We start from the raw sequence: 23,496 nt of genomic DNA on the forward strand, positions 1-23,496 counted from the left end.
CCTCTTTCTTCTTACCTTTTCCCTTCCCGCTGGGTACCGTTGATTTACTTTTCTTTTCTAGTCCTTTTTTTTTTTCTTTTATTATTACTGCATAAGTTAGAACCTTTATTACAGTGGTGAGCAGAAGTGGGAACAGTGAACATCCTTGTCTTGTTTCTGTCTTATGGAAGAAAGCATTCAGTAATTCATCATTAAATGTGATCTCAGCTGTTGGTATTTTGTAAATTCCCTTGTCAGATTAAGGATGTTCTTATCTATTCCTCATTTGTTAAGAGTTTTTACCATGAATGGTGTTGAATTTGTCAAATGCATTTTCTGCCTCTATTGAGATGATCATGTGGTTTTCTTCTGATAATATGATTTATTACCATAATTGATTTTGGAATGTTAAACCAACTTTGTGTTCCTTGGGTAAGTCGCACTTGGTCATGGTAGCCAGTCCTTTCTATTTCTTAATTTCTCGTTATATCTTTGGTATGATACAGTATTAAGGTAGTAACGGTCTCCTAGAATGAGTTAGGGAATGTTGCGTCTTCCTCTGTTTCTGAATAGTTTTTTGGAGATTGGCATTATTTGTTCTTTTAAATATTTGATAGAATTTACCAGGGAAGTCATTTGGGCTTGAGTTTTTCTTTGTGAGTTTATTAATTACTGATTCAATTATTTATATGTGTCTATTCAGATTTTGTGTCTTCTGTAGTAAGCTTTGGTCATTTGTATCTTTCAAGGAGTTTTTCCATATCATCTAAGTTGTTGAATTTATTGGCATAAAGTTTCTAATGTTCCCTTATACCATTTTACTTATTTATTTTAAAGTAAGCTCTACTGCCAACATGGGGCTTGAACTCACAACCCAAGATCAAGAGCTACATGCTCCATTGACTAAGCCAACCAGGTGTCCCTCTTATACCATTTTAATATATGTAGGGTCTGTAATGATGTCCCCTTTTTTCATTCCTGATATTGGTAAATATGTGTTCTTTTTTTCCTTATCGGTTTAACTAGAGGTTTTCAATTATGTTGAGCTTCTCAAAGAACTAGCTCTTGGTTTAATTTGTTTTCTCTATTGTTTTCTTCTTTTGATCTTTATTATTTTCTACCCTCCTCTTCCTTTGCATTTAATTTGTTCATCTCTTTGTAGTTTATCAAAGTATAAGCGTAGGTCACTGATTTGAGAACTTTCTTCTTTTCTAATATAGATAATTTGTACTATAAATAATTCCTTTAAGTATTACTTTAGTGGGATCCTACAAATTTGAATATGTTATGCTTTTCTTTTTTTTAATATTTTTTTATTATATTATGTTAGTCACCATACAGTACATCCCTAGTTTTTGATGTCAAGTTCCATGATTCATGTTATGCTTTTCATGTTAAGTGCTGTTCTCTGCTCTGAACTCTACTCTGATATCAATATATTCAGTCAGGTTTTCTTTCAACTAGTGTTAACTTGATATAGCTTTCTCTATCATTTTTTATTTTCATTTTTAAATTTCTTTTCTATATTTTTAATCTCTTTGTTCATATTATAATTGTTTAGATAGGCAGTATCTAAATGTTACTCTATTATGATATAATTCACACACTATAGCATTCACCATTTAAAGTGAACATTCACTGTTTTTAGTACATTCATAGGATTATGCAGCCTTTATCACAGTTTTATTTTAGGACATTTTGTCCCCCTAGAAAAAACCCCATACCCTTAAGCAACTGTTTTGATCAGTTCCTATTCACTCTTACAGGGGAAGGATCTCCTACCCTAAATATTACAAAATGGCTGAACATACAACACCCAACACTGGACAGATGAGATAGACAGCAATTTGTTAGACACATATACTCATAGCTCAAGGGAGAGGAAAGCCTCACAACATACAGGGCCGTGTGGTGGTTCTACTTGGGAGCAAAGTGAATAAGCATGAGCCGTGGGAGGCAGGCTTTATAGTAACGTGAGGATGAGGTGACCCCTGGTTCCCACCAGAAGATGTGATTACTTGTTTGAGTAATTTCACAGGCAGGCAGGGAAGTAAAACTCATTAAGTTAAGAACCGGGTAGAATGCAGCTGATACAACTAGATGGGCAACTTTTCTTTTCTTTTCTTTTTTTTTTTTTTTTTAAAGATTTTATTTTTAAGCAATCTCTACACCCAACATGGGGCTCAAACTCAAACCCCAAGATTAGGAGTCACATGCTCTACCGACTGAGCCAGCCAGGCACCCGGGATCTTTTCCACTGGAAGGGGAGGGGCGGCATATCTGGTAAGAGCAGGGGAATGTTTGATTAGGCGTTTGGGGCCCTGTGATGCCCAAGGTGTCAAGGCCACACTTAATATTGAATCTTAATTTCAAGGCTTACACCACAGCAGTCAGTCTGCATTCTGCTCCTACTCTTCCTCCAGCCCCTGGCAGCCACAGATCTACTTTCTGTCTATGGATTTGCCTATTCTGGGTATTTCACATAAATGGACTCATAGGTGGTATTTTGTGTCTGGCTTTTTCCCCTTAACATCATGTTTTCAAGGATCGTCCATGTTGTAGCATGTGTCAGTATTTCACACATTTTTACTGCTGGTTAGTATTTCGTTCTATGGTTATACCACACTTTATTCCTCCATTCCTCAGGTGATGGGCATTTGAGTTGCTTCCACTTTTTGGCTGTTATGAATAACGCTGCTGTGAACATTTGTGTACACATTTTGTTGTGGACGTATGTTTTTGTTTTTCTTTGGTGAATGCCTAACTTTTCCTTTGTTGATAATCTTTTTTTTCAGTGATTTCAAGATGTTCCCCTTCTGCCCTCCAGCATGCATTATTTCTGTTGAGAAATCTATTATCTTTATCTTTATTCCTTTGAACATATAATGTTTTAGGCTGCTTTTAAGATCTTCTTTTTATCATTTGTTTTAAGCAGTTTGATTATGATGTGCTTTGGTGAGTTTCCTTCATGTTGCTTGTGTTTAGGGTTTGTTGAGATTCTAGTATCTATGGGTTTACAGTTTTCATCAAATTTAGAAAAACCTCAGCCATTATTTCTTTAAAAATTTGTTTGGTCCCATTCCCACTTTGGGACTCCAGTTATTCATACAGTACACTGCTTGAAGTTGTCTCACAGCTAACTGATATTCTTTTCCTTTTGGGGGGATTCTTTTCTCTCTGTTTTATTTTGTATAATTTGTATTGCTGTGCTTTCAAATTCAGTACCTTTTCTAATGTCAAATCTGCTGTCAATCCCATTCAATATATTTTTCATCTCCATTATCTCAAGAAGTTTGATTTGGGTCTTTTATATGTGTCTGCTTAACTTCGTGAACATATGGAATACAGTTACAACTGTTTTAATGTCTTTCTCTGCTAATTCTAATGTTAGTTTCTATTGATTGATTATTCTCTTCAGTATAGGATATCTTTGTCTCTTTGCATGCTTGGTAATTTTTCAGTTGATGCCTGACATTGTGAAATTTGCTTTGTTGAATGCTAGATAATTTTATATTCCTCTAAATCATCTTGAGCTTTGTATTAAAATGCAATTGTTACTTGGAAACAGTTTGGTCCTTTCAGGTCTTTCTTTTATGATGTGTCAGGTGGGTCTGTTGTTATTATTCTCCACTACTGAGGCAAGACCTTTCTGAATATTCAGTGCCTTGTGAATGATGTGTTTTTACAGTGTGGAAGCAGACATTGTGGCCCACTGTGAGTGCCACTAGTTCTTTCCCCAGCCAAACGGAGAGAGGAAATTCTGTTGGATGGTTCTTTCCCCAGCCTCAGGGAGTTTCCTCACACGTATTCTCTGATCATTGCTCTGCTGAATACTTGAGGGGGACCCTCCTCAGATCCTCAGGATTCTCTCCTTGAAGTACTGCTCTCTCCTTTCTGGTACTCTGTCCCATGAACTCTGGCTCCCTTAGTCTTTCTAGACTCTCAGCCTCATCTTCTCATCTAAGGGACTCCTCCATGTTCTGCCTCATTTCATCTTTTCTGCACCACTGCATGGAAATTCTCTCAAGGCTGTCATAGAGCCTCCCTTTTTTGTTTCCTGAATCTCTGTTATCTGGTGTCTGAATATCTTGAAAATAGTTTCTTTTTTTCCCCTTAGGTTATTTCAGGGTGGAGGAGATGCTAAATCCAGTCCCTCTTGCACCATTTTTGGCGGAAAAGAAGTCTGCCCAAAAGGTTTTGAGAGATGATTAAACCAGTTGGGACACGACCTCTTACATGGACTTTTTTTTTTTACAACAGATATTTTTGTTAGTATTTAAATTCATGATAAATTTCTTGGTCTAAGTTAGTTTTCTTTCACCCTTACAGCTTGCCTCTGAATATTGATTTGCTAGATAGTCCAGACTTATTGGAAACAACCATTGATGATGTAATTGGGGCACCTGATACTCTGGAAGTACCCCAACCACCAGATGAAGTTAACATAGTCACCAGGCAAACTGGATTGGAAGGAACTAAAGAGGAATGCGGGAGTAAGTAATGTTCTATGTAACATCAGGGACAACTTCTTATTTCACAACTCTTAGCTATTTAAATCTGTTCCTTCAAGAATATTTTATGCAATAGTTGAATTTTAAAATTTAATGAAGAATAGTTATGCCTTCTTCTTGGCTTGAGGGTCCATTGAAATAGTTAAGATCACATAATTAGGACGATTAAACATTTGTAACATTTATAAGTCATTAAACATTCATGAATTTTCAGACTTTTTACTTTGTTTCGTGGGTGAAAATTAAGAGAAAAAAGGTTTCTGAAAGATTTTCTATAGCACAGGATTTAATAAATGTTGGGATATTCCATTGGCTCCTCGAAAGTATTTTGTTATTAATGAGGGGTGTTGTTGCCTGGACCTGCAAAAATGCATAATCCAGGAAGAGTGCTGCTTTTCTTAGTTTTTTGAAAGGTTAAAAGGGAACAATGAGTTGCATATTGAAAATTTCTATGGATTTGTGAATTTGATTTGATAATAAAGCATAGCCTGCCTTTAAATAGGAGCTTTCTGTTGAATCTCAGTGTAGTATGTGTTCATTTAAAAGCACCTTATATTTATGTGGCTATTGCCAATTTTGATTTCTATCACTAAAGTCAGACACCATCTTTAAACAACTCATATGGAACTGCCAGTGAGTATGCTGCTGTCTCTGAAGAGCATAGAATACAGCAATAGTACGTAGTGATTTAGAATACAAAGTGTTAATGAAAAGTTACTCAGGGCTTCTGGTTAACAGAACATGCTTAAGTACTACTGGTAACTGGCTTTAAAAATTTATTCCTTTGTTCCTTAAGTAATCACTACAAATAGGCAGTGAAGCAAATATTCTTAGCCAGAAGGAGGACCAGTTTAATACCGAGTATTTCCAGGGTTAAAAAAAAACAGTCTTCCTTATAGAGGTGGTAATATTGATTTTATATATACGTTCCATTTTGTATCCATTATACGAATGCAAAAAAAATGTTCCCTCTCTTTCAGTGCTGCCATAGCATAGTGTTAGCAAACCGCATTTATTTAGCATATACTTTCCAGGAAATTGTTTTGGTTTTAGAGAACATAGTAGGATGAACTAGGAAAATGCCTAGGAAAGAAAGGAGCAAGTAAAATGTAGTAACTCTCCAAATATTTGAAAGCCTGATATATCAAGGAAATTATTTTATGGTGCTTTATTGGTGAATCTTGGACCAGCAACTTCAAAGGATAGGGAAGCAGATTTAAAATCGGTATAGAGGAGACTTAAGAATCTTTCTGCCATATATCAGAAATAGATACCTAATAGTAAGTGAGCCCCCTCATTACAGAAGTTACTCAAGTAGAGCGTAAATGACATGGAAGTTGTGGTAGAAGAAATTATTGTGTAGTGTGGAGGTTTCATTAATAAGACTTAGTTCAGATTTATAACATTTGTTCAAAGTCATTCAGTGAAAATAATTAGAGTGTTCTGATATTAAGAATTAAGGTCTTATAATGCTGGTATCCAATTTATTCTGTATTTTCTTTTGGCTATAATGTCAAAATCTTGATTCACATGGGTAAGTAGTTTATTTATAATTAGTAACTTTAAAAAAAATAGCTTATCCTATTATTTTAGGATTTTCCTCAGCCAAACGGAAGTAATGCCAGAAGCTTTATTTCAACCAGAAAACCCCCCAAAACCCTTTTTGGGGTTTTACTTTTGGGGGGTATTTATTGGCATAAGCTATTTGTAGTCTCAACATCATTATGTTAAAATTTAGTATTGCATAATTTGAAGCATTAAGAAAACCAGAAGGGGAAAAAAAAACACAAAACCAGGAGATGGCAATTAAGTATGTAAATGGAGGCACCTGGGTGGCTCAGTTGATTAGATTTCTGACCTTTTTTTTTTTTTTTAAGATTTTATTCATTTATTGGACAGAGAGAGACACAGCAAGAGAGGGAACACCAGCAGGGGTAGTGGGAGAGGGAGAATCAGGCTTCCCGCTGAACTGGGAACCTGATGCAGGGTTCCATCCCAGGACTCTGGGATCGTGACCTGAGCCAAAGGCAGAAACTTAATGACTGAGCCACCCAGGTGCGCCAAGTTTCTGACTCTTTGATTTCGGCTCAGGTCATGATCTTACCTGAGATCAAGCTCCACGCTGGGTGTGGAGCCTGCTTAATATTCTCTCCCTGCCCTTCCCCTTTCCCCCTCTTAAAAAGAAGTATGTAAACGAGTATGGAAGATTTTGTGAAGATCAGTGTTGAATTCATGATTCTCAGTTTTGTACATTAAAATTACCTGGAAAGTTTTAAGAACTACCAGTACCAGAAAACTACCTCTGGAAATTCTGTTATCATGGTTTTAGGATCAGCTCTGGGAATCAGTATTCCTTAAAAGCTCCACGTCTGATTCTAATGTGTAGCCAAGAGAGGGATCCACGGAGTTAATTAATGGACACTTTTATAAGAACTCTTTGACGAGGAGAAAATGATTTCATAGTTTTTCCCTCCCTTTTACTGGATTAAATAGAAATTACTAGGCATTCAACACCTTTTTTTTTTTGTCAAGTGACAGTGTAAAAATTTAAACTCATACCGGGGCGCCTGGGTGGCACAGCGGTTAAGCGTCTGCCTTCGGCTCAGGGCGTGATCTCAGTGTTCTGGGATCGAGCCCCACATCAGGCTCCTCTGCTATGAGCCTGCTTCTTCCTCTCCCACTCCCCCTGCTTGTGTTCCCTCTCTCGCTGGCTGTCTCTATCTCTGTCAAATAAATAAATAAAATCTTTAAAAAAAAAAAAATTTAAACTCATACCAAATTCATCCATGCACGATAAGATTATTAGAGTGGTTAATTTTTTTTTTTTTTTGAAGATTTTTTTTGTTGGGTGCCTGGGTGGCTCAGTCAGCTAAAGCATCTGCCTTCAGTTCAGGTCATGATCATAGGGTCCTGGAATTGAGTCCCACATCACGTTCTCTGCTCTGCAGGGAGTCTGCTTCTCCCTCTGCCCCTCCCTCTGCCCCTCCCTCCACTCGTTCTCTCTCTCTCTCTCAAAGAAATAAATAAAAATCTTTTTAAAAAATATTTATTTGAGAAAGAGAATAAGTGAGGGGAAGGGCAGATGGAGAGGGAGAAGCAGGCTCCCTAGGGAGAAGCAGGCTTCCCAGTGAACAGTGAGCCCAATGCAGGGCTCCATCCCAGAACCCCGGGATCATGACCTGAGCCAAAGGCATACACTTAACCTACTGAGCCACCCAGGCGCCTCTAGAGTGGTTAATTTAAATAGAGTTCATTTAAAGCTGAATTGTATTTAATATATTATCTTTTCAATGGTTGGAGAAATTTATTTGTAAATAAATTTATTTTGCAGCTAGGCAGAACATTATAAAGACAAAAGGCTTGTCCGGCATTACATCTTGTGTTATCAATACATACTCTGTTTAATCAGTGAATGAATAAATGTATGTCCTTCACCTATTTGCTCCACAGAAGTGTAGTTTTAGGCAGTGTATAGTCAGGGCCAAGGAAAGGCAGTGGCAAAGTACTGAGGTTTGACGGGAGGAGCTTGCATTGGGGTTATGGAAGGATCTTGTCACAGGTGTTCTCTGCCTTTTTTGGGTATATTTTGGCTTGTAAGACTTCTTAACCACACATGCTATTGAGATTCCATATCTAGTGGCTTTCTACTAGTGGTGTAAATACAAGGCAATGTTCCTATAATTTAGGTTAACTCCTAAATTAATAGTTACCTGGTTGTGGAAAGAAAATATATTTATCCTGTGGTCTTATGAATTATTCCATTTAATTTTTGGTAACTGGTATTGGGAAAAAAACTTTAGTTTATTCCTTCACACAGCTGTGACAGCCTGGCAGACTAAGAGGCCGTGTTGCCATTTTTTTTCCAGCATTAAAAGATGCCTCACAGAAGCTCAAACACCTCCAGATGGAAAGTGGTCCATTGCCGTCTTCTCGTCCCAACATTGATGTCAACATCAACAGTCAGGTATTCAGATTTCTCCTTTGTATGCCTGCACACATCTCCAGACCTCCTAGAAATCCCTGCTTTCCAAAGCTGATACTTTCTCTTTCCTTTTTCTGGGGAATGTGTGTGTGCCAACTTCTTTCAGACCTATTTCAAAGGCACAATTCATGGATGTTCAGGAGGAAAGGAGGAAACTCGGGCAGTGATAGGAACTGTAAGGTCATGTCCTGAGTGTTTTTCAACATTCATGCAAAGTGTTGTGGCTGCTTTAAACTTGTTATTTTGATTTAGCCCATCCTTTTCCTAATTCTGTTCAATAGGTCTTGATGTAGTTGTAGATTCTGTAATTTCAAAATTATAGAAGGATTTGAGGCACTTGGGTGGCTCCGTTGGTTGAGCATCTGACTCTCGGTTTCGGCTCAGGTCGTGATCTCGGTGTCCTGGGATCAAGTCTGGCAGTAAGTGGGGAGTTTGCTTGAGATTCTTTCCTCTCGCTCGGTTCCTTCCCCCCCACACCCTGAGTGCACTCTCTCTGTCTCTCTCAAATAAATAAAAATAAAATTACAGAAGGATTTGTTTGAGAGGGAGCTGCTGTGTCATATAAACAGGGAAGAGAATGGAACTTGAGATGCTTCAGCTTTGTCCTTCATAACTTTCACCACCCTGTGCCCTTGGAGTTTTAGGTGTGGGGTGGGGGGGTGCATACCAATTTAACCAATTAAACTTAAGTTAATTGTTTGAGTATAATTCAAAATTTTTCTTAAATAACTTAGAGGGATAATTAAAGTAGAATGAGATAAAAATAATTCATTGTGTCTACTACTAGATGTCCCTACTAAATGGAAGAGTAAATTTTAGATAATGATCTAGAGACACCCTTTTCCCCTATATATAGACAACAGATAACAAGGATCTATTGGATGAGTTTTGTTTTGATCTTAAAGAGGACAAGGAACCAGCTGATTTGCAGTGTTGTTTCATCCTTGGATAACTAACTGGATTTCTTCAGAGACCAGTACGATGTAAAGAGTGATTTTCTTCTTTCTTGTCATTGTTCAAGCTGTCCTTTTGAATCCAGGTTGTTTTTTTTTTCTTTTTCTAATATGTTTTTGCTTAGAAATGTCTTTTAGAAGCTGATTAAATTCCAGAAAGACTTTCATTTTCCTTTTTTTTTTTTTAAAGATTATTTTTTTGTCATTGAGAGAGAGTGAGATAGTACAAGCAGGGGGAGTGGCAGGCAGAGGGAGAAGCAGACTCCCTGCAGAGCAGGGAACCTGATGTGGGACTCAATTCTAGGACCCTATGATCGTGACCTGAGCCGAAGGCAGATGCTTAGCCAACTGAGCCACCCAGGCATCCTAAGACTTTCATTTTCATGACTGTTCAATATTTTTCAATTATATTTGTGTGTTTGCTTTCATATTGTCAGTTGTTTTACTATCTCTGTAGGTAGAGGAATACAGGGTCAGAGACAGAAGAGTTAATTGAAAACTTTAGATGAGAGCTTTAGATGGTTAACAATTAGAGAAAAATTTAATGGAGGACTGGAATGATCTTGAAGGAGAATGATGACTGGTGAATCTTGGTGGGCATAAGGTGGGGGAAAAGGAGTGATTGTCTGTGACACTGGAAGGGAGGTCATGGAAATCCACTGAGCAGCTGTGTGTTTCTTTTCTAAAATTCCCTGCATGTCTCGTTACAATATAACTGAGCCTCCAAAGCAGAGAATCTGTTCAGTTACTCTTGTAGCCTTGAAAAAAGAGGAGTGTGGGTTCAGGATAGGAAAGGGAGTGTAAGAGTGGGTTAGGTAAAGGAGAGTGTGCCATCAAGGAACATTCTGGGCTTCACATAGCTAGGAAAAATAATAGCTAATATTTAGTGAGAGCTTATTCAGTGGCAGGCAGGAATAACAAGAAAGAACTCAGTGTTGTACTAAAAACTAAGAGACATCTGACGGCCTTACCTTATGTCTTTACAACCAGAGTGTTGTATAAATGTTGATTCATGTTTTATTTATATGACACACATTTTTAATCCAGTTCGATTTCTCTACCTCTACCATCAGTAGTTAATGTTTGCTTAGGGAATGCAAATTAATCTTAATAATCAGCTTTACTAAGTGCAGTAATCTTAGGATGAAAAACCTGAAAATAAAATACATTGTTCTAAAGCAAAGTATCAGTTTTGGATGATTAGCTCTTAAGGATTGTATAACCAAGAAGCTCTAAGCCATGTTAGGTTTAGACTAGCACTACTGGCAGCAGAGTTGACCTCACACTCATGTCTTGAGATCCTGTTTTAGAGGGATCTCATGCCATGTGAGTCCTGCGTTATCCAGGATTGATGCAGTCACTTGATGTTCTAATACACTGTTGATTCAGGTCTACAAACGTGTTTATTGTTTACTTTTTATAAGATAAACCAATGAGGGGCACCTGGGTGCCTCAGTCGGTTAGGCATCTGCCTTTGGCTCAGATCATGATCCTGGAGTCCTGGGATCAAGCCCTGCATTGGGCTTCCTGCTCATCGGGGAGTCTGCTTCTCCCTTTGCCCCTCATCCTGCTTGTGCTCTCTCTCTAATAAATAAATAAAATCTTAAAAAAAAAAAAACCAAAAACCTTTGTGTATATTTAGTAAAAATATAAGGCAAACTGTGTCTAATCTTCTAAAGCAGAATTCCTAACTTGCAGATAATGAATCTATTTATGAATAATTATGAGGAAGACCTTAAACTCTATAAAATTGAATATGTTATTTATATATATATATATATTTTTTTTTTTAAGAATTTGTTTATTTGACGGAGAGAAAGCGCAAGCAGGCAGAGCAGCAGGCAGAGGAAGAGAGAGAAGCAGACTCCCTGCTGAGCAGGGAGCCTGATGTAGGGCTTGATCCCAGGACCCTGAGATGACCTGAGCCGAAGGCAGATACTTAACCGACTGAGCCACCCAGGTGCCCCTTGAATACGTATTCTTGTCATTGATTCATTCATATATTTTTTTCTAGAAAGTGTATTCTCATTTTGTTAAATTCTTAAAACGGTCCATGACTAAAAAAAGAATGAACCATCACCAACCTTGAAACAACTCCTTGCATCCCTCCAAGGTACTAAAAAGAACTTTACTTTGGTTAAAAGTTTTGTGGATATATTTTTTAATCCAACCGTTTCAGTGTTGGATCTCTCAGAATTAGGACCTCTTGTTAAAAAAATGTACCATGTTTCTTTTAGATTTTACTGTTTACACTATTTCTTCACCTTGGTTGTTTGACTGTATAAGTACGCTGCTGAAAGATGTTCACATTTCCCAGCCAAGATTGTTCTAAGAGTGGTTTCAAGTGTGCATCTGGTGGCATTCTGCCTGGAATTTAGGCAGACTCTGGACCAACTTTAGTCTCTCACATAAACTCTCCTATCAGCTGACTGACAGCCAGGAGTACTCTACAGTAAAGTTGGGGTAGCCACAGTCATTTCAGATCCGGTCTCATTTGGGGTATTTAGGAATCAGGGTGTCCTTTTAATTCTTTTGGTCATCGTTTGCCACATTTTGGCCATCCAAGGCAGTCATATCAGCAGCATAGTAACTGGCTGCCACTGGAATTATGTGCTGTAATAAAATGAAGTGAAAATATTTTAAAGCTGTTACACTGAACTTGTATTTCAGTAATTTTTTTATGTACTCATACATCATAATTGTAGAGAGTAGATTTAAAGAAGCAGGAAATTTTAAATCTTCCATTATTCTCTACTAAGAGATAACTACAGTAAACATTTTTAAGATAAATATTCTAAACATTTAAATGTGATATGTGTAAGTATTTCCAAATATTTAAATGTGTATTTTTAAAAATAAAAGTACAGTGACAGTGCTTTTTAAAACTAATCAATTATAAACATCTTTCTTTATTTTGAGGACATATTACGGACAGTAGTTAAATTGTGTCATCATTATGTTTACTCAGTTACCTGTTGGACATTTATATTATTGGTAATTTTCACTGTCATCATCAATGCTGTGAAAAACAACCTTCAAAATAAATATCTGCCATCATCTGATTATTTTCCTGGAAAGGAAGTAGTATGTTAAAGTACAGGCAGTTTTAAAGCCTTTATACTTTTGCAGAAATTGAAAGATGGTAACAATATATACTTTTACCTATGATGTGTATTGAATTCTTGTTTATGTTTGTAATATAGACAGAAAAAGAAATCTCTGCTTATGTCCAGAGGCAGGTTGCTCTGAGAATCCTATAATGTGCAAATATAAATAATTAACAAGTAATTTCAACTCTGCAACATAATTGACTCTGAAAAGAAAATGTCAAAGTATTTGAATTAGCCATGATTTTCCCCAGCTTTATTGAGATATAATTGACAAATAAAATTGTAATATATTTAAGGAATACAACATGAAGATTTGATACACATACACATTGTGAAATGATTTCTACAATTGAATTAATCAATATATCCATCACCTCATATAGTTGCCATTTTGTTTTGGGTTTTGGTGAGAATGCTTAGAATCTACTCTCTAAGCAAATTTCAAGTATACGGAACAGATGATTAGCTATAGCCACCATGCTCTATATTAGATCCTCAGAATTTAATTCGTGTTATAACTGAAAGTTTGTACCTTTTTACTAGGCTTTACCTATTTTCCCACCCCCAAGCCCCTGGCAACCACCATTCTACTTTCTGTTTCTGAGTTGGATTTTTGTTTGTTAATTTCCACTTGTAAGTAATACCATGCAGTATTTGTCATTCTCTGACTTGTTTCACTTAGCATAATGCCCTCCAGCTTCATCCATCTTGTTGTAAATGGCAGAGTTTCCTTCTTTTTTTTAAATTGAAGTATAGTTGACTTGCAATTTTATATTAGTTTCAAATGTATAGCAGTGATTCTACAATTACATGCATTATGAAATGCTCCCCGTCAGTGTAGTTACTATCTGTCACAATACAAAGTTATTACAGTATTTGACTATGCTCCCTATGCTAAGATTTCCTTGTCTTTAAAGGTAAATAATATTCCATATATACATATAAACTCACCACATTTTTAATCCATCATCTTTTGATGGTTGTTTAAGTTGTTTCTGTATCTTGGCTACTGTGCATAATACTGCAGTGAACATGGGAGAGCAGAAATCTATTCAAAATAGTGATTTTGTTTCCTTTGAATATATACCCAGAAGTGGGATTGCTGGGTCACACCATATGAACTAACTATGATTGAAAAAAGGACCTAGGGACTTCCTTCAATTAATAGGAATCATTCTGAAGACGAGGCAGTCACAGGCATTAGAGTTTAGTCCAAAGCAGTGGTTCTTAGACTTGGATGTGTATTAGAATCACATAAGGAAGCTCCTCCAACATTGAGATTTTAGGGTCCCAACCAGAGGCTGATGTGTGGAAACCACACTGAGAAACACCAAATTAGAATAAACACATTAATTCAGTCTTTCAAATCTGAAAGAATGGTGTGGTGTGTCATCCCATACATGCCAGCTAGCCTGTTTTATAGAACAGAAGCTGTGTCTAAGACTAAGAAAATGTTTAGAGTGAGTTTGTTGTTTAGACCAGCCTTAAATACAAGCACAGAATAGTATTGATAATTGTTGTTCTTGTTGTTTTAATTCATTTTAAGTGTCAGTTGTAGTGTAGATAATTTAAAGTACTTTTTTTTTATGTGGGGCTTAAACTCACGACCCTGAAAATCAAGACCAGAACCGAGGTCAAGAGCCAGATGCTTAACCAACTGAGCTATCCAGGCGCCCCTAAACTTCTTAATTTGCTTTGTTCCATTTATTTCTTTTCATAATGGTTTATTTATATTGTTTTCATTGTGACCTTTACTAACTGGACTTGTGCTTTGTTCTGTCATTTTCATAGTCTGTACCTGAGAGTGACTGTGGCTATATACCATAATTCCAAACAAAATCATCTACCTGGTGACAGCTCCAGAATTGCAAGGATTATTAGCCTGTGTAGGGCCTAACCTAAAATCCAGTTGAATTACAACAAACAGCACATGTTTTCCATGTGTGATTTCATTCAGGCATTTGTCCTGAATGTGATGTAGTCAGTTATTCAGTTGCTTTAAAACAGGACATTAAGCTAGATGATTTCTAGAGATCCCTACCAATTCATATTTCGTTATTGTGATTATTGTGCCTTAGTTTGAAACTGCATGTGGGAGGTGACTATTCTTGGAACAGCATATGACTATTTAAGACACGTGATTTCCTGGTTGTCTGAATATGAACTTTCGTCAGCCCCTTTCCTATTTCCATATAACTATAGCCCATCAGAGTTGCTTACGGTATATTTTTAATATCTAGGAGGAGGTGGTGAAGTTGACTGAGAAATGTCTTAATAATGCCATTGAGAGCCCAGGATTGAATGCCAGGAGAGTTCCTCCTGACTTGAAGAGTAACATTTTGAAGGCTCAAGTAGAAGCAGTGCATAAGGTAAGCTGCCTTTAATGGAGGTAATCCTGATGAAGGGAAAAGAACATGGAACTTAAGGCTGAGAGATCCAAAGACACATAAAGTGCATGCGTGTTAAAGAAGAGTGACCTAGCTAGTGATTGGAGATAGAGAGTAGTACCCAGACACATGCTCAAGCTGGCAGAATGCCTTCCTGAGTCTGAGTACAAGCTAGATTAAGAGGGGACAGTCATGGGATAAAAAGTTGAAAATAAAGACCCTCTAGGGCATAAGAAGTTTTGTTTTGTTTTTTTTAAGTCAAATTCCTATAGAAGCAAGTTCCTAATCTTTGCCCCTTTAATAGCCAGAAAATCTAATGACTTTGAAGTTCCTATTAACACTAAGTCTGTGGTTTTAGGTCTTTCTTTAGCAGTCTGCTATTTCCCACCACCCATCTGCCCTCGGTTTGACAGAGTTGTATGTCACAAGAGTGACAGTAACAAGGTGAAAAAGAGTTGGCTGTGACATTGTGAAAGATGCAGTGGGGAGGGAGCAGCCCCCATGAAGTTTATGGCATCCATGTTCTCAAAGTCAGTTTTTCCTTGGTGCTCCCTAACTTTCAGACTTATCCTCCATACTAAAATCAGGACAGAAGCCCATCTCACCAAATCATGTTATCAACTAGAATTTCAAAATATCTTATTGTTGAGGAGATGCATTTTCCCCTTCTGTCCCCAAGCACAAGCCTTGAAGAGAACCTGAGATGACTTGTGGAATATTGTTTTTGCCTTCGTTATCTATCCTCTCCCCTCAGTATAAACATATAACATAATATTTGCCTATAAAAGTAAATGTAAAATATGACAATACAGTCTGGAATCAGACAGCTTGAGTTTGAATCCCATCTCTAGTCTACCACATACTAGTGTTGTGACTTGGCAAGTTAGTTTCTCTGAGCGTCAGTTTAACTATGTTTAAGAAAAAATATTGGTAGTACCTACCTTAAGGTGGGTTACAAGGATAAAATAATACATGTAAATGACACGGAACAGTGAGTATCTGGCACATGAAGAGCATTTAATTAAGTGTTGGAATCCCCAGTGTTGAAGCTTATTATATTAGCAATAGTAATTGTTGTCACTACCTTACGTTTCATTTACACTTTTGGATTTTTCTTGACTTGAGGAAGAAAAAAATAACTTGAATAGCCCTAAAATAAAGAGATTTTATTTTATGGTTAGAAACCTTCCCATGAAGAAAAATCCAGGACCAAATGCCTTCATTGTTGAAATCTACTAAGCTTTTAAGGAAGAAATAAGATCCCACACTAACTCTTTTAGAAAATAGAAAAGGAGGGAGCACTTCCCACCTCATTTGCTAATACTAGTATTACCCTAGTACGAAAGCCAGAAAAAGATTTCATATGAAAAGAAACTATAGACCAATATCCCTCTTGTACATAGACTCAAAAATCCTTAACAAAATAGACCAAGTAGCATTCACCTCAGGAAAAAAGTTGGTTTATCCTTCAAAAACCACTATAGTTCACCATATTAAAAAGTAAATTATCTCAATTCATATGGAAAAGGCACTTCACAGGAATCAGTACCCATTTGTGATAAATGCTCACAGCAAACTAGAAACAGAATGGAGCATCTTCAGCCTAATAAAGAGCATCAGTGAAAAAATCTACAACTAGCATTACACTTCATGCTGAAAAACACGTTCACTGAAATGGCCAGTATTAAAAACTGACCATCCCTGTGTTGGCAGTGATGGAGCTCCTGCAGTGCACATTGCTGGTAAGAATATAAAATGTTTATAAGCACTTTAAGAAGAATTTGGCAATGTATTAAACATATACTTCCCACATGACCACACAGGTCCACTCCGAGGTATTTATCCAAGAGAAATGAAAACATAGATTCACACAGATATTAGTACATGGATGTTCCTAGCAGCATTATTTGAAATAACTAAAAACTAGAAACAACCCAGATGTCCATCAGCAGGTAAACAAAAACAAATTGTGAACTGTCCATTCAGTGGAATGCTACTCAGCACATAAAAAGGAATGAATTGGTGATACATGCAGCACCATGGGTGAATCTCAAGACATCATGCCATTCTAAAGAGATGGACACTAAGGATAGGTATTGTGATTCCATTTATGTGAAACTATAAAACATAATGCTCACTGTTTGCCATGAGTAAGGGTTTTGGTGGGGTTGCATTGGCCTCAAGGCACGTTGTGGAGTAGTGAAAATGTTGCCCATGGTGACTTCGGTGTTGGTTATGCACCTGTATAAATTTTTCAGAATTCATCAAACCCTACATTAAAAATGTGTGCATTTTACTGTATGTAAATGACACCTCAGTAAAGTTAAAGGAAAAAACTGACCCCTTCAGAAAAATATTTTAGAATTTCCTCCTAACATATTCCTGTGTTCAGGGAAAAATAAAAAGCCAGATACACTGCTTAACATCTCTTTCTTCTTTTCATCATGTAAATTCCAAAAATTCTGGCATTGAATCTTTTGGGATTCTGTATATGTTGACTAACACACCATGGTGTCTTAAATAAGTGAGAGCTGTCTAGTAAAGGGTGTAAATTTGTGTACTATTGAAGTGGAAGTGTGGATTGTTAATTTGGGAATGGGATAGGACCGTACTAGGTGTAGTACTGATACTTCCATAGACAAGGTATGATTGCCTCTGGAATTGAAGCAAAGTGATATTTCTGTTTTTACTGGAAAGAAGTATAAATTTCTTGTTACTTTAATATCCTCAACAAATATTTAATTTTTTATGATTTCATTTTCTTAGGTTACAAGAGAAGATAGCTTATTAAGTCATAAAAATGCCAATGTTCAGGATGCTGCCACAACCAGGTACAGTACTGGGTTAGACGGAATTAAATTGATGTTCTTCTCCTCTTAACTTTTTTTTATCTTAACTCGTTTTTGGTCTCTTTTCCTCTTCTTCAGTGTATCACCACATAATTGCAGGCTATCTATTTGAAAGATAACTTGAATTCACTCTTCTATCCATTACATAGCTGCTTACTACCTTGTTTTAGATTATCTGGAGGTATTTCTAATTTGTCTCTCTACATTCTCATTCTTTTACTGAATCAAACTGCAGAGCAAAAGCAATCTTTAAAGGTGTTTTTAATCTTATACATGGTGAAGAATGTATATTTTTTCTCTTAATTCTAGTGCCATCCTGTTATCACAGTGGCATCATTCTTACAAACTTTCTTATGGGCCCTCGCACTATTCGAGTAAATTTATTTGCTGTTCTGTCCAAGTCCCTTCTGTGCCTCTCTTTTCTTTAACCAGGGTAAAACTGGAATTACAATTTAACCTTTTAATTAATTGCAATAAGTCAGTGGGCCCACAACATTTTTATTAGAGCCTTTTAGAACTTCATCAAAAAAAAATTTATTTTTGCCAATAGGAGGATAATGGGGATGGGACTGCTTCAGTGCATTGAACTCTTAAAGCTGGAAGGAACCAAGAATGTACTCCAACTTCTAGATTTGCTTTTCTGAATGGCTATTGATATTTTGAATGATCTATTTTTCCCTCTAGGATTTGAAGTGTATTCTTTAAGATATCCTTAAGTTCTTGTTTAAACTTGGGTCTATTTCTGGACCTTTTCCTTTTCTATAATCTGTTTTGTTCCCATGCCATACAACACTGTAAAGAAATTACTGTACCCCCCCGTTTTAAAAAAAGATTTTATTTATTTATTTGAGAGAGAACTAGAGAGAGCATGAGTAGGGGGAAGGGCAGAGGGAGAGGGAGAAGTAGACTCCCTGCTGGGCAGGGAGACCATTGCAGGGCTCAACCCCAGGACCCCAAGATCATGACCCCAAGCTGAAGGCAGCTGCTTAACTGACTGAGCCACCCAGTTGCCCCTACTGTACCCCCTTTTTAAAAAAGGAAATATTTCAAGCATAGAGAAAACTGTGGAGATTATATATTATCTGTATACCACATATCAAGCTTTGTAACATCTTCACATTTTGCTGTAGTTGATTTAAACCATTTTTCTTTTATCTTTTTTTATTGAGTTGTAATTCCCATAGCATAATGTTTTCCCTTTATAAGTATACAATTCTGTGCTTTTTAGTACATTGACAAAGTTTTGCACCATTACCACTGTCTAATTCCATAACATTTACATCACCTCTAAAAGAAACACCACACCCATTGCAGTCTGTCCACATACTGGATTTGCCTACTTTGGACAGTTCATATAAATGGAATCACATAATATGTGGCCTTTTGTATCTGGCTTCTTTCATTTAACATAATGTTTTTGTGGTTGATCCATATTGTATCATGTATTGGTACTTCATTCCTCTTTAGGTCTGAATAATATTCCATTGTATTAGCTATTCCACATTTTGTTTATCCATATATGAATTGATAGACATTTGTGTTGTTCCCACTTTTTGACTGTTATGCTATGCTATGAATATTCACATACAAGAATTTTTGTAGACATACTTTCAACTCTCTATATACTCAGGAGGGTTATTGCGGAGTTAGTTATGTAGTAACTCTATGTTTAACTTTTTGAGGAATTGCCTAACTCTCTTCCAATACAGCTACAATGTTTTCCGTTCCCACCAGCAATGTATGTGGGTACCAGTTTCTCCACATCCTTTGCAATGCTCATTATTCTCCATCTTTAAAATTACAGCCATCCTAGAGAGCATGAAGCATGTCTCATTGTGGTTTTGATTTTCATTTACCTGAAGAACTAATGTTGAACGTCTTTTCTACTTTGGAGAAATGGCTATTCAGATCATTTATTTTTGTAGTTAACAGCTTTATTGAGATAAAATTTAAATACTATGCAGTTCACCCATTTAAAGTATATAATTCAGTGGTTTTTGTTTTGACATATCTGAATTTTTAAAAATATCCATATTTCCTTCATTTTAACTCTCATTACATAAGTCAATCACAGTTTATTCACTGTTTTATTAATGGGCCAGTATTTATTCCAAATTGACGTTGTACATGTTCTTCCATACGCGTGTTGTGAGGATTTTTTTAGGGTGTATACCTGGGAGTGAAAGTGCTGGGTCATAAGACGCACTGAGCAGAATGGTTGCAGAAGCTTTTCATCTCTTTCTTCCTCTGTTTCGTAGCAGTGTAAATTATACATGACTAATCTTTTCTCGAAGGGTTGGGAGAATTCATTGTAAGACATATTTCACTCCTTTTAATGCTCATTTTTTCTTATATTGAGTCCTTTCCTCTGAGCTGTTGCTTCTTTCTGAAGCACAAAGTTATTTTTTCTCTCTTTTACACTTTACTGCTTATTCTTGAAGTTCTGCATTTTCATTACTGTCTAAGAATAGGTTTTTGTTTTGTTTTTAATTTGTTAGTATTCAGGGTGGCCTTTCAATCTGAAGACCCATATATGTCTTTTTTCAGTTCTGGAAAATCATAAGCCATTATCTTTTTGAATGTCAAGTATCCATTAGTTGAAACATCATGATCATTTCTCTGTTTCTCATAACTGTCCCTTCTTATTTTTCATCTCTTTGTCTTTTTTTGCCTTACTGTTTTGCATGAAACAGTCCTAGCTTCCACCTCACTAATTATGTCTGACTTTTTCAATCTAGGATTTATTTCTCATTTTTTCTCATTCTCCTTGTAGGCTTCAGGACCTGCTCCTGTTTGCACACTTTTCAGCAATATTAGGAAGGACTGGGATTTCCTACTGCGTGTGTTAATCTTGGTGGATGATGGTCTTTGGCTCTAGATTTCCCCCCTTTCCTCCCAGGTGTTGAAGCCCTCTGTGAGACTGCTCCTGTTCTTGTTATTCTTATCTGGGATTAGACACCATTGTGATTCCTGCTGCCAGGCCTAGTAACAGATTCTCTGGCATCCTGTCACCTGGCTAGTCCTGTTGTAATATCTGAAACATTCTAGGTGTAGCTTCTGACTTCTGCAGCACAGCTCACCAACCTGTGTCCTTAGATGGTGGCTTGTCCCTATGGTTTTCTGACCGTTCTCCCATATCTCAGGTATTCTGGTTAGTTTCTAGTCCACTGAGCTTTCCCATTCATGTATTTGATAACAGCTTTTAAAAATCATTCAATTGATCTATCTTATTTCTGTATCTTTCTTTTTAAGATAAATGTTTTCTGAACTTTCAGTGAAATTTAAAAGGGAAGCAAAATAATCTACCATTTTGATCCATCTGTGAATGAGTCTGGTGTGGATATGAAAACTGTTATTTGGTGGGTGGAGAAGGGTCTCACAAAGTCATATGAATGCAACACTGACTGCTGTCATGCTCCTCACAAATTATCATTTCTTCTTCCTCTACATGAATTATTACTCTTCTTTCTGAAGTCCTTTCTTTGAACAAGTTCCCTATGCCTGTATAGGTGCTCCATGATGTGAATTTATCTTTTTCTTCCAGTGCTGTATTAAATGAGAATGATGTGCCCTTCCCTGAAGATTCTCTTGCTCTGATGCATACCACACCTGCAGCAAATGGTTCTGTTCTTAAGGTAACAACACTTGCTTTTGAAAGTTTCTCCAAAGACTATATTGATTTGAGTCCTGTGGTATAATCACAGACATCAGGTGATTTCTGATTGACACCAGAACTTAAGCTATGAGAAAAGCATTGAGCCTCAGTTCTCTAGAGAGAATCCTATTGCCAAATCTCTCACAAGAGTATCTCAGGGCTTCTTCAGTTTTTCTGTTACTTTGTTGGTCTTTTGTTTTAGGTGGTCTTTGGATTTTTGGTTTTTTGATGCTGGCTATACCTCCCTAGTGTCTCAAACAGTAGATGGCCCATAGTAGGCACTAAAGAAATACTGATTGCTTAAAACAACAGCACCCTATCATTGTATTGCAGTATAACTAGCTCGTTACAGCCGCTGCTTTTCTGCCCCTTGCCACACCCTTACCAGTCCAGAAATCATAGAAACCCAGTTCATTGCCCATTGAATGTTTTAATTTGCAAGTTAAATGAAAAATTATCCTTGCAAATGAATGTTTACCATTTTGCTTTTTAACTACATGGATGCATTAATTATAGAAATTTGCCAAATATTTCATTAAAAAAAAAGTTAGGAATCACTTGTATTCCCACTATCCAAAGACAGTGTATAATTAAGATTTAGGTGTATAATTTTTCAGACTTTTGGGTTTAAAAAATCCAACCTAAAATATCTTCAATCAGGAGCTTCCTTTCTGCTAATTAAAATTCTAAAAAGATATAGTGCCATCTTTGATCATTGAAAATTGAGTGAAACTTATGATTTTTTGGAACAGAGAAGGTCATTTAATCCAAAGATTTATTGCATGTTATAATATGTACCAGACAACATGCTAGTTTCAAAAATTGAAAAGTTAAACATGGCATCTTTTTTCAAACTGCTTACATTCCACTGGGAGAGAGAATTTTAATACATTGTGGTAGAGATACATACACACTGTTTGGGGGCTATCTGGGAAGGGGTGGCCAAAGAGGAGGGGGATGTGAGAAGTGAGAGAAAATTTTTTAGAACAATTTTTTTCCTATATGTAATTTTTTCCTTTAAATATTTTATTTATTTATTTGGACAGAGAGAGAGAGACAGCCAGTGAGAGAGGGGACACAAGCAGGGGAAGTGGGAGAGGAAGAAGCAGGCTCCCAGCGGAGCATGGAGCCTAATGTGGGGCTTAATCCCAGGACCCTGGGATCACGCCCTGAGCCGAAGGCAGACACTTAACAACTGAGCCACCCAGGTGCCCCCCTACGTGTGATTAAAATTAGGTTGAATGTTGAGACATAAATAGATTGACCACAGCCTGAAGGCAGATAGATAGAAATAGGATTGTATAAATAAAGGGCCTTTTTTTGTTATGTGTACTACACCCTCGATACTTATTTCTCTTATTTCCAGTTTGGAATTTTATCTTTTATTCTTATTAAATTCTTCCTACCTACCTACTTACCTTCTCTGTCTCTGTCTCTCTCTCTCTCTCTCTTTCTCTGTAGTACAGAGATCCATCTTCCATTAGGTGCTTCAAATACTAATTAAAAAGTATTGATTAACATTTATGGGGGAAGTTCATATTGTACTCTTTTTCAAACAGTGAAGTACCAGTACATCTGGATAAAGAAGTCTTTGGAATTTAGGCGTCTTCTTTATTCACTGTCTCCTGTGCTGAACCTTTTATCTCTCTCTTCCAGTCTAAGAGCTAAGAGCCAGAACAGTCTTAACCCTACCCAAGTTTTATCTCACCAAAAAGAGTAGCTCTCTGTAAATTCACGTAACACTTTATTTTTTTTTTAAGATTTTATTTGTTTATTTGAGAGAGAGAGGGTACGAGCAGGGCGAGAGGCAGGAGAGGAAGAAGCTGACTCCCCACTGAGCAGAGAGCCCAATGTGGGGCTCCATCCCAGGACCCTGAGATCATGACCGGAGCTGAAGGCAAATGCTTAACTGACTGAGCCACCCAGGCGCCCACACATAACACTTTAGCTTTTTCAACTTCTGATTTTGGTTTAGGTTCCCCTCCAAGCAAAGGGGAATCACTATAATAACCATGATTCTTGAGTATCCCTGTTTGTTTAAAGGTTAAAACCAACAAAGGCTGGGTCAGA

General features: G+C 36.9%; 1 protein-coding gene across 5 annotated transcripts in view; it reads left to right on the forward strand.

Annotated features, from left to right (window-relative positions):
- EPB41L5 (erythrocyte membrane protein band 4.1 like 5) overlaps positions 1 to 23,496 on the forward strand; it is a 140,361-nt gene that overhangs the window by 105,471 nt on the left and 11,394 nt on the right. For all 5 annotated transcript variants that reach the window (XM_008686106.2, XM_008686108.2, XM_008686107.2 and 2 more), the window contains 5 exons: positions 4,309 to 4,472; positions 8,357 to 8,454; positions 14,776 to 14,904; positions 17,689 to 17,753; positions 21,316 to 21,406. In XM_008686106.2, coding sequence (XP_008684328.1) covers positions 4,309 to 4,472; positions 8,357 to 8,454; positions 14,776 to 14,904; positions 17,689 to 17,753; positions 21,316 to 21,406 — 547 coding nt within the window. The remainder of the gene's footprint in view (positions 1 to 4,308; positions 4,473 to 8,356; positions 8,455 to 14,775; positions 14,905 to 17,688; positions 17,754 to 21,315; positions 21,407 to 23,496) is intronic.

Source organism: Ursus maritimus, unplaced genomic scaffold (genome assembly GCF_017311325.1).
Source record: "Ursus maritimus isolate PB19 unplaced genomic scaffold, ASM1731132v1 scaffold_1, whole genome shotgun sequence".
Taxonomy (NCBI): Eukaryota; Metazoa; Chordata; class Mammalia; order Carnivora; family Ursidae; genus Ursus; species Ursus maritimus.